At 39.0% G+C, this 15560-nt stretch overlaps 1 protein-coding gene across 1 annotated transcript in view; it reads right to left on the bottom strand.

Moving 5' to 3' along the window:
• The window catches only part of LOC146810884 (A disintegrin and metalloproteinase with thrombospondin motifs 2-like), a 1551661-nt gene that overhangs the window by 532160 nt on the left and 1003941 nt on the right, over nt 1-15560 (bottom strand). The window contains exon 9 of the mRNA XM_085617927.1: nt 10555-10687. Coding sequence (XP_085474053.1) covers nt 10555-10687 — 133 coding nt within the window. The remainder of the gene's footprint in view (nt 1-10554; nt 10688-15560) is intronic.

Here is a 15560-nt window from a genome sequence, read left to right as displayed (position 1 = left end):
ACTGGCAGGAGAAGCAATTCCTTGATCCCCGAGGTAGTTAGACATTGGCTATACACAGAATGATTATTGTGGTCAGTGCCTCCTGTGAACTGCTATGCCTCTCGTTTCCTTGCATACATTGTGCAATTGCCTTCTGAAGCTCCACTACACTGCCCAAGACAGTGAAGCACAAATAGTCCAAGGACAAGAAGGAATTGTCCATATACTCACTGTGGGGCAATGAACTGAGGGGCAGTGAGAAAGATCTAATGATCCTCACCTAGCCTCCCTGATACAGGCTGAGTCTATCCTGTCTGATGTGCAGAAAGATCTGTAAACCCCTACCAGAGGCATTGAGCAGAAGATATCATAAATGGAGGGTTCCCTTGGAAAACTGAAAGCTGAAACAGAGCACGTGGAGATGCATATATAGGGGTGGACTCAAGGACTCAAAACCCAGCTTTATTCTCGATGCGACCATGTGCTGCACTTTGAGTCTTTCAAAGGTTGCACAATTACTTTAGTGGTAACATTAGAACAGGAAATGGAGACCTTATGTAATGGGGCAGCGCTAGAAATATCAAGATTCTGGCGGAGCTCCTGTTGACAAACGGTGAGGATGCAAACTCCCTCTTGCTTCATTTCCTGAGGAAGGAATTCAGGGTTGCAACCTCACTGTGAGTTTGGAACCTGCATCGAGTACTTTGATTTCCTCCAATGGGCCTTGGCCCTAAGACCACATGTGCCTTAATGATCATTTTGTAGACCTTCTTAAAGGAAAACAGTTATGACAGTGACAGCCAAGTAAAAGGATGTAAACTTTAGAGGAAGCAGAATTCACCACTTCTTGGTCTTAAATTGTGTAATTCATGAGAGGAAAGAATAGCTTCAAGGCCATCAAGAGGGAGATGGTGACAGCATGTACGGGGGCTATTCCTTGGTTGCCTGCCACACTCCAAATGGTCATGGCAGGCTAAACTCATATGTTTTCTGAACCATGTTCTATGTGGGACATTTTGGACAACAGGAAATTGGAGAGTAGGGGCATCGCCGCAATAATTGTTGATTGGGGAAGCTGGGTGATTTTAGGCCCACTAATGACAGTGGAATGTGAAGAGGTAAATGTTCATGAATATTCCTTTTTTAAATTAATGGTAGAGTTCTATTTTCTATCTACTCCCTTCCCTCCTCTTCTTCCCTTTCACCAATGGGTAGGTGCAGGAGCCATCGCTGTACACTTTTGTTGGATGATTGGTGATATAGTGTGCTTACTTTGAGTCAATGCTTACACTTTAATGTAGTGTTTTTCCTCCATCCCAGTGAGTTGGGGCATTCCGGTGCAGAGGTGTTCCCCTGCATGCCGTTTTACCTGTTGAAGCGTTAAGCAAGTGTCGGTCTGTTAACAAGCTGCATGTATTCAGTCACTTGTAGTTTGTGTCTCAGTGTTGTAAGAGTAAACACAGGATTAGCTGAAGGTGTTGCACTGGATATTGGACCACTTTGTAGCTAAGGTAAACACAGATAGTCCCAGTAATAGGTGAGTACCTGCTAGTATATACATTTGAAAGAAAAAGCTTGATGAGCTGAATGTTCACCACTGGAACAAAGCATCGATGGTCAGGTCATGAGCTTGAATCCCAGCAAGACTGACTCAGATGTCCATCCTACAGAGGGTAATTAAACTGAGTGCCATAAGTGGGTAATAGTAATATCTGTTCTTTATTTATTGTTTAGAAACAGCAGACGTGAGGCTTATTGTGTTATACAAAAAAACAAGTTATTAGTAATAGTCCATTGTGGCAGTGCACCCGTGGCCCATCTTGCTCAGGGGTCCGTGCATTACTGAATATTCATCACCCCTTCGGAGCCTTGTCCAAGGAAAAGCCAGAGGAATCAGCAGCAGTGCAAGAAGTAGGTCTTCAGGTGTCAATCCTGAGGTATCGGTAGAAGGCTGTCCTTGGTGGCAGGCAGGTACACAATGAAAAATTAGCTACAGAAGTGGCAGCAGTCCTACACTCCGATAGCCTAGCATGTAAGCCCAGCTGCGCCTGGTAGGGGCCTGCAGTCCCAGTGCCATTTGTCAGAGTCAATCAAAAAACAAACACTTGATGGACCGGAAACAAGCATCCTAGGACCGGTTCCTCATCAGCCAGGATAGCTTGAATCCAGTGGCACAGTGAGCCCAGGACCCACGTCTGGGCATGCCCTGCGCACTTAAGGCGAGGAAGCAAAAAACACACAATTGATTTACGGAAGGCAGAACAAATCAAAACATTCACCACCAGTCAAGAGATCTGGGTTAAATCCATCATTTGTTTGCTCACCATGCCACCCCAGTTTAGACCTGGCCCTATGCAAATCAGTCTTGACCCTGCGCCTCATGGGAACTGTCCAGCCTGAACTCCTAAACCAGGTCCTCCCTGGACCGGAAACAAGCATCCTAATACCGGTTTCGGGGTTTCACCCCTCATCAGCCAGGATAGCTAGAATCCATTGGCACAGTGAGCCAAGCACAAGAAAAGAGGAAGCTTTGAACATGGAAATGTCTGCTCATAGAGATTGGTTCACAACACCAGAGAGCATAGCAACTTCCTAAAAAGGGCCTTGACTAGGTTCCTTTCATCTCGCTGCACTGCAGAACTACTTTATGTCAACTCCTTCAACGAATGGCAAGACAATCGAAAATAGCTTAATTTACTTTAAAACCCACAATATCCTAAACTTCATGGAGACAAAGTAATCAGACAAACTACACTAGACATTAAAGCTGAAGAGCCACATAAGCAAACAACCATTTCTGGCAAACTGCATATCTTCAATTCTCTGTAACAACACAAATGTTTTCAATGTATTATCTTGGGTGATTTCTTTAACAGTGAAAGGACCAACAATGGATGTTTATATGTGTAAATTAATGACACACCTGTAAACAAAGCGCATTTTTCAATGTTGCCCTAATATTCTTACTGTGCCTGATGTCACACAACTTCCATGAGCTCAGGTCTGCTTCTTCACTGACTAAAGAGATGAAAGAGCAGGTCGCCTTCCGGAAAAATTGCTCTTTGTTTGCTGTCTCGTGGGGCCATGTAAAAGGGATTGACAGCCACTATGGCTCCATGTGAACTATTGCCTTTAATCCCTGATGCCACATACTAACTTTTTCCCTGCTGCCTGGTACATTGGCATCCAGTTGTTTCTGACCTCCCCAAGATCACTAAAACTGCTTCAGTCCTCAGAGAAGGTAAGCAACCTCTAGCTCTTGCTACACTCTGGAACCTGACCACTGCCCACCTCAACAGCACAGGAGAAAGCACTACAGGTGCTGCAACCACAGACTGCAAAAGGAATCAGGTGCTGCAGCAACACTTCTCCAGCTCACCACTTCCCACAACAGCTGGATGCTGTTTTTTCTGAGAAAAATGTACCTTTACAGTGTTGTGTGAATGCTTCACCATCAATGTAATGCAATAAATGCACTTCATAAGCCGAGCAATATAACTATTACTCAATAGCATCATAGAGAGAAATTGACCTTATGATTTGATTAAAAATGGAAATGAATGAAGCTGCCTTTAGGCAATGGCTGCAGGGACTGCCTGAAAGCAGCAAATGGATGAAAGAGGCCCTTTGATGGTATGAGCACTGGCAGACAGCTAAAGCTATCTTAATTCAGATTTAAAAACTAGCATAATTTACTTAGGGCTAGGGTGTATGAAACCATTTTGAGGTTGCAAATGCTGTGATTTGCAAAATAAAAGGGTTTTCAACTACATAATGTTTTGTTACAACGTATTAAACATGGGTGTGTGGTTTACGTGCCGTTCAAGATGGATGCTTTCTCCTGAGCTCTGACACATCATGGAGTCTTTCATCTTCAAAAGCCTACGTACTGCGGTGCAAGACTCTTTCAAATATGCCGCTGATGCTACGTCTGTATTCCTGACTGTGGTGGTCTTTCTGCATTAAACTTTTCGGCGGCTTTCTGTCACCTGGAGCTGCGGCGGTGAACTCCGGTAAAATCGTGGGTGGTCACCATTTTGTGCAGTGCACCACCTGCTTCTTTTTATAAATATTTCCCCACAGATTTTTGTCATTTTTCAACCTGTTTAGCAGAAAGACTGTCAGAATAGGGCATACCAGCCCTATTTCAGCTGTTTCTTGTTATACTCTTCAGGATGTCTTTTTTGCTGATTGCCACTTTCTTGCCCAGAGATACAGCTGTGATTTATGGACTGTAGTGCGTTACCATATCCTATATAATTGCTCTTTTATGCTGTATGCAGTTTCTATATAACATATGAGCATAATAACTTTCCTGAGCTCCTCTTTCATGTGTTTTCTCTTCACTGCAAGACCAAAGTGTAAACGATGTAGATGCTATGGTGATTCTATTTTGTTAATTTTATGGTTCCTTCTCTTTTGGTGGAGCTCTGATAGCTTCTAATTGTGCATTTGCCTAACTCAGCTATACAATTGCTACTATATATCACAACAATCTGATTTTAAGAATTCCTCTAATCTATTGCATGCCTATAAACTACACTCTTTACGTTGTTACTTGTTCCATGGGTAGTGCAAAACGTATTACGAATATTGCACTGCACACTGCACACTACACCAAGACAGCCGGTGACCTTCTTGCATCTGCTAAAACCACCTCTTCTAGCACAACACCTAAGAGGGTGAAAAATGAGCCTTTGTCACCTATTATGTCATTTCATAATATAGTCCCAGACACCATCCTGGATGAGGAGAGGGGCTTAGAACCGTTTTACGTGTGCCACCATTGAAAAACTGCAACACATTGAGGACCATTGGATCATTATGGAGAAAAGCAGGGTGAAATACAGCAACATGTTAGCTCTCTTCAAAATGTGGCTACTAATATTCCTTTTCTTGAGCAGGAAATCCTAAAAATGTATTACATATAGAAGATCTTGAAAACAGGAATCAACACAATAACCTTCACTTATTTGGACTATTGGAGGCTCTTGAGGGTCCTGACATCCTTGAATTACTAAAGAGATTTCTCCCAGATCTTCTTGGCCTTCCTACTGCTCCTCCTCTCAATATCCAGCGAGCACATTGTTGAGGTCGTCCTCTTCCTCGCTCTTCTAAATGGAGAGGAATCATTATGCTATTTCTTGAATTTACAGACCTACTATGCATCCTGAAAGCTGCCAAGGAAGAGCGTTGTCTTGTCTACCCACAATATCTTTATTTCTCAAAACATTTCAACTGCAACAAATGCCAAACACATGGAGTTCCTTGCTTTAAGACCTCAAATGAAACAGCTCAACATATGATATGGTATCCTGCACCCTTACATATGCAAAATTACCCATGAAGGCACCATAAGATATTTTGATAATCCTTTTAAATTAAAGACGTTTCTTTAAACTACTACATCTCATGCTATGGGCACTAGCGTTTGGAAATCTTGAGAATTTTTGGCTCGAGCTTGTTCTTTCTCTACCCAAATGTCTTGATTATATGGCTTTTTCTTCATATCTGCATTTATCTTCTTGATATGGTGTTGACATATCTCTTGTTACTCTTTCATTTTTTTCCTTTCAGATCTGGAGTATTATCCAGATCTGTCTCTTCTTCTACTTCTATAACTTCTATTTTATGAGTGCCTGTATGTAATTCATTATGGTTATATCACTTAAGTCATACATTATTTTGTTTTTAATATATGGTGTCATTGTATTCCCCTTTTCGGTTTTGTAGCTTGTAACCCATGTTCCTTTACCCTTATCCTTGTGTATCCAATATGTGTGATGTTATTTCGTGGAACGTCTGTAGTCTTGGACATCCAGTTAAAAGGTAAAAGGTACATTCTCATTGGCTAAGCTGATCTACCCAATGGCCTTTTTGCAGGAAACTCACTGTAATGATGTGGAATCGATTATATTGAAACAACAATGGGTTGGTCAGGGTTTTTTTTCTGCAGCTCTCAACCGCAAGGGTGGTGTTGCTATTCTCTGTCATAAAACATTGAACATCCACGTTTTATCCATTTAAAGTGATAATAATGATGGATGGGTATTGGTTGATGCCATTATTCATAATAAATATGTCTCCTTGTTTAATACTTGATCCTGATTTTTGGTGTAATATTAAAGTAAAGCTGGCTAATATTGATACTCCCAATATAATTGTGGCGGGCAACTTTAACCAATGGTTGGATGCCTGTTGGGATAGGCAGTCTAAATGCAAATTTAACCCAGATAAATCTCATAAGGCACTCCAATCGACGATTGTTTCTCAACCATTGTTTTATGTTTGGAAAACATGTAACTCTGATAAGTTTGAATTTACTATACAATGTCTAGAATTGATTACATGTTCAGAAAAAGGTTCCCTTTTCATCTCAGACCATGCACCACTAATGGCCTCCTTGGGTTTAGCTCATACTGACTAGAAAACTGACAGATGCAGATTTAATAATTCCCCAATATCTGATACACATTTTATTTTGTAACCAAGGCTGCACTTTCATTAGAGAATTTTTCAAATTCAACCAATCTAGTGATACATCTATTTATAATAATTGGGATGCTTTCAAAGCCCTATTCTGAGCTTTCACTAAAGCTTATTCAGCTAGAAAGAGCAAAATGTTAAACTCTCAATATCTAAACCTGCTTTAACAAATTAAAACACTTGAACATACTTACTTTACTTCCAAATCTTCCCTGACTTTACATGACTTGATCAAAGCCAAATCTAATGTCAGCAAACTTACTACCATTGATGCATGTAACATCTTGCTTAAGGTTAAATCTATATTCCATGGAGTTCAGAATAAAGCTGGAAAAATGCTTAATAAATACTTCAAAATAAAGGCAGAATTAAAAAATATGTAGGTTCCATTCTTAATGAATCTACTAATACCACTTACATTTCTGATTCTGGCATGTCCAGCACCTTTCAATCCTATTTTAAAACACTTTATACAGAAGATACCACCCCATAAGAACCTAATTTACAACAAGTTTTTCGTGGCCTTCCTAAACCTCCCTCTCTTTCAAATGAATTTGAGGAATTTGAAGCTGAGGTTACTCTTCAAGAGATTTTGGATGCAATTAAATCCTTGAAAAGAGCTAAAGCACCTGGTCCATATGGATTCTCAAATTGAACTTATTTCCTCCTTTTATGCATTTTTTGCCTCCAAATTGTTAGACCTTTTTAACTCATTTCTTTTGAGTTCGAATCATCCCTAAACCTGATAAAGACTCCAAACTCAGAAACAAATATCAACCTATTTGATTGATCAATTCCAATTGCAAAATGTATGGCAAGATCCTAGTATCCTACATTGAAACTGTTGTACCACTTCTTTTTTAATCTGATCAGTCCGACTTTATCAAGGGCACACTTGCTGTATACAATGACAGGATGTTGTCTAACATTTTTGAGCTGGTTGGAAAGAGCACTGTTCCTTTTGCAGCCCTCACTCTAGATGCTGAAAAAGCTTTTGGCTGCATTAATTGTCAATATTTGTTTGTCGTTTACATTGGTTTGGCTTTAGCCCAAAATTCCTTTCCTTTTTTAAATTACTATATTCCAACCCTTGATCTAGCATTTCTTTCATATAGCAGATCACTTTATGCCATAGTATTTCTGGACATAAACTTAATTTTTTTTAAACTGAAATTTTACTGTTACACTCATCTTCTTATCAATACATGTTCACTAATATCAATTTTACAGGGCGACACTCCAAAATTAAATATCTGGGTGTCTGGTTCTCCTCTAGCATATCTAACACACTTAGCCACAATTTTGCAACATTAAAATCTAGATTACAAAAATCACTTTTCTCTTGGTCTCCCTTGAACTTTTCATGGTGGGGAAGACTGGATATCAATAAAATTATGATTGTGCCACATGTTCTTTATACCATACGTATGCTACGCTTTAATTATTATTTTGCACAAATTGACTATATTTGTACAAAAGTCTTCCAAAATGATAAACATCCTCGTATTACGCTTTCCAAGTTTAAGCAGCCAAAAAATGAAGTTAGTGTATGCTTTCCTAATTTTAAGCTTTACCACTCTGCATTTCTAATCTAGCAATTTTATGCCCTGATTAATGACTTTCAAAACTCACCTGCTTCACGCTGGATCACATTTGACCAATCCTTACTGAATGGTTTCTCATTCAAAGATATCATTTCCATGTCCAATTGTACCTTCATATCCAAAAATCCCATTTTAAAATATTTGCATCATTTATTACATACGTTATTTTCTACTAATCTTGATTTTCAGCAATGCTTTTTATCCTCGTAATTTGGTATAATGAATTTCTTAAATTTTGGCATAAATCTTTTTACTACAAGCACTGGAAGAAAAGGGATATTATGTTTGTTCACCAATTAATAATAGACAATTCTATTGTTCCTTTCCCTCAATTACAAACACAATATCCCTTACCTAATTCATTTTTAAAGGAATACTTATTAATTTCTTCTGCTCTCCATTCCTTGTTTCTCATGCACCAGCTCCCTCCTTCCTCTTTTCCACCTATGCCTCTGAAACCTCTAGATTTTGTCCACCGCAACCCTATTCCCAAAACGGCTTTCTATATAAAACATTTTTGTCACGTACTCATGTTAGAACTAAAAGTCCTTGTGAATTACTATGGGAAGCAGATCTATTCATATAATTTACTGTAAAGTTCTAGGACAGACTTTGGCTTAAGATATTCAATACCTTTAAAGCTGCTAGCATTACTTAATGCCTATTTTAAAAAAAAATTACAATACGATTGTTATTGCTCCAGAATGCATTTCTAAATTTGACTCATCAAGCAGATGGATCAAATTTAGATGGGTCATTATATTGGTCATGCTCCACATGCACTGGCTCTCTAACACATTTGTTATATTATGCTCTCATGTTAATACATTTTGAAACTCTATATACCACTAATTTTCCTTTAGCAGCTGGTTTTGACCATATAGCTCCTAAACCTTTGTTATTTGGTCTTTGTATTGCACTTGCTTTTAAAGTTTCACTTTCTTGTTGGAAAGATCTTTCTAAGCTATCTACGTTAACATGGTGGAATTTTATATGTGACGAACATAGAATTAATTATATTTCTTCAATGACGTTATATCTATCTGAATCAAATCTGATTTATATTGGTTACCTTTCACTACCTTTCCCTCCTCACACTCATCAACAACATAATTGACTATTTCTCTCTTCTTCTCTGCCCCTCATCTCTTTTCTATTTCTTTTACTCCTCCTCTTATTCTTTTATACCTTCGAGTTCCTTTTTCTTTTTATATAAATTCCTTTTTTTATTACATGATTTTGTCTTTTAAGATTGCAATGCTTATTGACGTATGCATTTCCTCACAAATGGTATTTCTTTTTGGTATTACTCTTTGAATCGTCAATAAAACCCATTTACAACAACAACAAAACAATATACTAAACCCAAATTAAAAGTCAGAAAAAAAAATTCAACTCACAAAATGGGCTTTGCAACCCCTTTCTCCTCTACAATTTGTAGGGGCATGAAAGAGGCATCCCCTTCTAATTGTGATTTGGAATGGTATGTATCAATGGCTATTTGCAAATCGTTCATAAGTGACCATCTTCTCAAAGAAGAAGAGCTTACTGTCGGACAGCTTCCCCTTGCCAGTTGTGTTGGGTGACCTCAGGGGGAGCCGCCCCATATGTGGTCCCGAACAGGAGCAATTTTGAGAATGCGAACACCATCCCTGTCTTTGTACCAAATCACAAACAGTGACCTGCCTAGTTAATGATCATTAGGCAGGTTGTTCTGAAATCCCTGGCAACTAGAGATTTTGAATTGGGACCTACTGGTGCATTGCAAAATCAGAAACAGGTCGTAAAATGTTGGTGAGTAATTTTTGACCACTTTTTGGGACCTCTCTCTTTGTACATCAGGCCCTCAAAGCTTCCATTTGACCAAGCAAAAAGAGACTTTCAGAACTTCACAGTAGGGACACAGTAGTGTCTAAGTGTGGGCAAAGTCTACCAACGTCATGTGTTCAATTTTCTTTCAGGCCGTTTTTTCTCTCAAGAAGAACAATAACGATGCTGCGCATAGAGTGAAATCATCTTTCAACAGTTACTTATTTAGGGGGTTCTGTTTAGCACCACATGTTTCTGAAAGATCAATTCAGATGTAAAACCAATAAACACAAAAATGAATACTTGTTGGCTGCTTATTGCCATATTGATGGGCTGAAAATAAAGTGAACAAACTGAACAAAGACAACATGCAAAACAGACTAAAACACGTACAAGCTCACCTCTGGAGCCACTATTGTACCTACATCAACTTTCCAAAGCTGCTTGATGAAGAAAAAGATTTATAAATGTTTTCTTGTCTCTATGAAAAATTGCAGGGTTGTTATATCACAGTTTACAATCAGAGATGTGGAACATAAAATTCCCCATCTTAATATAGTTAAGCACTTTGAAGCAGCAATAAAACGCCATATGGTTTAAAATGTAAATATTTGTTTCACATAATTTTTAACAGATATTCTGGTGCATATATACAAAATAGAAAAAAAACACTTACAGCTGTGCACATCATGTAGCCCAAACCAAAATCAAAGCGGCATTGCTCATTCATGGAGTAATGAATTCCTGGCAGTTGTGGGAGGGATGGCCAATCATGATCAAATGGATCATCTCGGAGGCAGTCGTAGGAGCTGCAAAAGACCAACATGTTGTACATTGAATGAGACTTTGGCAGTTTTGGGGTTCTTTCATTTATTTAGCAAAGGTCTTACAAAATGTGTATTTGATCTTGTAAAGAACATAAGCTTTAAGTATCTTACAGTATATTTTTATTGGTTGCATAAGAAACAAGCATTGGCAAAGTCAATTGGTCTCCCATGTGATACTTGGCACTGCCCTATTGGCTTTTATGTTATGTTTTTTTAAACTACAAGATGGCTGTTGTGCATGCACATGCAAAATGCAATGGTCACCAGTGGAGAGGTTACAGCTAGGAACCACTTAGAGCCCCACATAACATTCATTTAAGTGCCATGGCTTTAAGCACAGCCTTTCGAGCCAAAGGCAACTACTGAAAAATACCAACAACAAATGGCTGAAGGGGGCTAACAAAAAACTCTTGCTCTGTATTCTTTTGTACTCTTTTGTATTATATGCATGTATGTATGTATGTATGTATGTGCATGTATGTTTTACTGCACTGTTAACTGGAAGTTGCAAACACAGAATGCAGCAGCCTTTAGGCAACACCTAAAATAGTAGCTAATTGTTATAATATAATGACGATGACTATGGGACCAATTCACAAAAAAAGACCTCCAAAATTCGGAAATCCAATTTAGCAGGTTTGCTCCTATATTTGCAGCACATTTTCGAACTTTTTGGAGATTTGTGGAATTTTCACAGAATAGAGAGCACAAATTGCATTTTTTCACACCTTTTTGGGTCATGCTTAGTGTGGGTATTGTTTGTCTTTATACTCACATAGACAGCCTGGTCCTAACTTGTGCTAAGATTACCATTGCAAGAAATATGTTTGCTGTGCGCTGTAGTTTCCAAACTATTTGCTAGAGGAACATCAAGTGCACATGCTTTTGTTATGTTTTTACTTTTAATGAGGTTTGAAACGGTTCCACAAATAAACCAAAGAGAGCAATAAAACACAGATGTAAATACAAGCTGTGTTAATAAATACTATCAGAGAACAAATGCAAAAGGCTGACAACGTTTTTATGGAAAAATGTCTACTGACACCTCGAATACAATTTAATGTTCAACAAACTAGAAATTGGCATGCATTATTCCATGCTTTTTTTAATGGTTTAAAAGGCAACAGCCATTGGGTGAGCCAGATGTGAAACAACAGGGGGTCCAGAAGGGACCAGAACTGAAGTAAAGTGAGGATGTTTTGAGATGAAATAACTTAAATTAACTATCACCAATATCTGGATGTAGTGCAAACACTCAAGGGTGTCACTTCGGATTGGGCTAGGCAGTGACCTATTACACGTTTGGAAATACCCACTAATTTACATAGAAGAGACAGTTGGTCACAGAAATCGAAACAGCAAAGTCCTGGGCACACATGTATAGAGTAAAGACAATGGTTGTTAAAGTTTTAAGGATTTGGAGAGTTGTCATGTAAAGTCCACTCAATTAGACCATGTTTCCTGTTTAATCTTATTCGCAAAAGAACACAACCAGCCTACACGTGTTTCGTCACAAAAGGGAAGTATCCCGTGACTTCTTCAGGGCTGTATGAGGAAGCGTCGATGTCTTTGGGGAATCGCTCCGCCGGTTATAATTCCTAACCCGGCTGGTCTGGTTTAACGGGAATGAATATAGAAAATTCCTAAGGTAGTAACAGGGAAGCTCCGAAATGACGGAGATCCCAATAGAAAGTGCCTGTGTACCTGTTGATGGGAGGGTTCGCCGTTTCAACTGGATCTAAAGTGTCAAGTAAATTCCTTGGGGTAGTAACAGGGAAGCTCCAAGATAAGTTAATAAAGGGGCAATTTTGTTCCCATAAATGAATGTATAGTTTTTCATGTCAGCATCAGTTTCTCCCATATTAACAGATTCCTCATATTTACTCAATTTAACTTTGACTCAATATGCAGATTGGTATTCCGCATTACTATTTATGAATTTTTGTAGAATTCATTTATTCTGCAATTGCCACTTTAGACACCGATGATCATATTAATGCACTCCTAGTGAATGTATCTGTTGGATAATAAATAATTATTGTTTTCAGAATTGTAGAACCCCATGTCCAATTATTTCACTAATGCAGTAATCATTGCATGCATTGTTCAATATTATTATAAACACTAATTGCTATGCCAATTCTAGGACTGGAACCAGTATGTTAGTGTATATTTTATTCAGACCTATATGTTCTGTATTTATATTTTAGCCTAAGTTCTCAATGTTATTTAGATTTTCTATTTATTCATTTTTGTTCCGCTCCGAAGAAGTTCGGACAGAAGGGAACAAAAGGCAATGGCTGATCTCTGTTTGAGTATGAATATGTTAGCTGATCAGTGTTTGCTTTTTCTATTTTCCAAAAAGAATATGGGTGCATTTGTATATATTATTAGGAGCAGAGAGCTACTGATGGCAAATTTATGTGTACTATGAAATACAATTTGATTTTACATTCTATTCCTCAAGAGGAGACACTAACTCTAAAGGTAGAACTCTACAATGGTAGAATTCACACTTGACAGGAACCATAGCAATTTCATGAATGAGGGACATGATCAAACAAAAGCATATTTAAATCACCACCCATCTAAGGGGTCAATAGGCTGCCATCAGAGTCGTCCTCTTGAGTGATTCATTGGAGATCCAAAATGATTTGGAGCCTAATGTCGAGCCTGAGCATACCAAATAACAAGGAGCAAACTTCTACCTCTGTTTTTGGGTTACAATTTTGATGGCCCCCAAAAGCAGAAGGTTCTGTTCTACAATTCCTCTAAAAGCTATTCTGAGGCTTGGTTAAGTCAACGAAGAGAGAATGGAAGACATGGAAACAATAACAGCCTGAAACCATGGCCTACTACAGAGAAGTGCAAGGGTCCTGGCTACTGTTGCAGATTAAGATACAGCTAGATTTGACCCAGACATGAAGAGCCAGTGTTAGAGAAGGGGGAAAAAGGACTTTCATCGAAACCTCCTAACTGTGTGGGCCGCGGGGCTCCTCTCTTCAATCTTTTTAACCTCTACATAACTCCACTCACTGCCCTAATGCACTTGTACAGACTGTCCCTCATGAAGTATGCATATAAGACCTAACTCATTCTCAACATGCTCATCCAATACAATTTTACAAATTGTCTATCCATGGTATTTAAGTGGATAAAAAGCTCTCCCTGAAATTGAATTCAAACAAAACTGAACATCTTGTCATCAGCAGCCGTACTCTACTTTGGGCTCCTGACTGGTGACCTTCCAACCTTCTTATCCCCTCTACCCCAGTCATCTCAGTTTTTCTACATGCCATTTACACTGCAGCTAATTTCTATTACCCCCATATCCCCTTGTCCCATTCATCACTAATGAGGTAAATCCACCTCCCAAGATAGAAAAAAATAAGAAGAATGCAAGTAATATTGCCCCTCCCTAGAAGGCTGGAGCCAAAATATTCTTCTTTACATCTTACAGAGAAAGGGGTGAGAAGAATGTCAGCGCCCGCTGAGTTCAGGCATTTGCTTGAGGTCACAGACTCCTGCAGGGCTTCAGTTGTTTTTCCTTTGATTCCAGTCTCTCTCTCTGTCTGCTAGGCTTTTAGAGAGAGGAGTGTTTGTGAAAGAAGTGTGTGGTTGCCATTCGGGGAGCATCTATTCTGTCTGGGATTGATTGGAGGCTGCTAGGGAGATTAGAGAAGACAGCATTGGTGTTACATACGGGTTGTTCGACATGCGTGAATACTTTCAAGATTGTGCATGTCAGTTGTTTTCCTTTTTCTCTCAGTATCTTCGGGAGAAGCAGAGTTAAATGGAAACATAGAGAAGGAGGTAAGTCCCCATAAAGGCTTTGAGCTTGTTTGGAAATCTTAAACTGCCAATTGTTTTGCTTTAATCTGTATTGCCTGTGCATCTGGATGCAGTAAAATGGGGAAGCATTACAGGAAGAGAATGCATGTTGTTTCTTTTTCCTCCACTGATTCATCTTCCTCCCCTCCTCCACCCAAAAAGAGTGCTAAGTTAAATGAGGATGAAAGGTTAAAGCTCTTCATAAAAGAAACCCTGTTGGAGATTAAATCTGATAAGAGTCCAATCCCAGGCAAATCTGTGGATTTTGTGGCGGATGCTTCTTCAGATGCAGTGAAGGAGGGGTGTGTTTTTGAAGCGGCCATTATATTGCAAAGGATATGGTGCCTAATGAGTTCTCCATGTGAAGAATAATATGTTTTTTCAAGAAGAAGAGGTACTAGAGACTTCATCAATCAATATCTTAAAGCATTTCCAGAGTGTGGCTCAGTTGGATTTTCCTGGTAACCCTCATATCATGGAGGAATTGAAGATGACGTGGAACGATCCAGATAGATTATGTTGCCTTGTTTCATGGCAAAACTGTACCCTCTAGCTGATATGAAAAGACACTACCACGTTACATTCCTATTGGCTCTTTTGTTGATAGTCTGTTGGGCACAAGTTCTCTGACTGAGGAGTATATCAAGAACCAAATGGATAAGAAAGTTGCTTTTGCACTTAAGAAAGTTTATTCAGGGGGTCATTTGGTGCTTAGAGCTGGCATTTATTAAACCTATTTCTCCCAGTCTTTGATATTAGACTTAAAAAATGTGTTTAGGTTTATAGAAGCTTTCTCTCACTGTTCTTTGCTGGAGAGTATTGAAACACAAATTGAATACAAACCGGACGTTTCTTTTGCTCTTGTCAGGGCAATGGCCATCTGGCGGTGCTTGCCTTGTGGCTAAGCGCATTTTGGTGCTACAGGATTGGCGAACAGATGCGGCTCAGAAAGCAGCAGCATTTTAACTGCCTTTTGAAGGTTCTCAGCTCTTTGGATAGGAGTAAGAAGAAAAACTCCATAAGA

The sequence above is a fragment of the Triturus cristatus genome, chromosome 7, assembly GCF_964204655.1.
Source record: "Triturus cristatus chromosome 7, aTriCri1.1, whole genome shotgun sequence".
Classification (NCBI taxonomy): domain Eukaryota; kingdom Metazoa; phylum Chordata; class Amphibia; order Caudata; family Salamandridae; genus Triturus; species Triturus cristatus.
The sequence above is the reverse complement of the archived record's forward strand: the minus strand, read 5'-3'. Positions and strand labels throughout refer to the sequence as shown.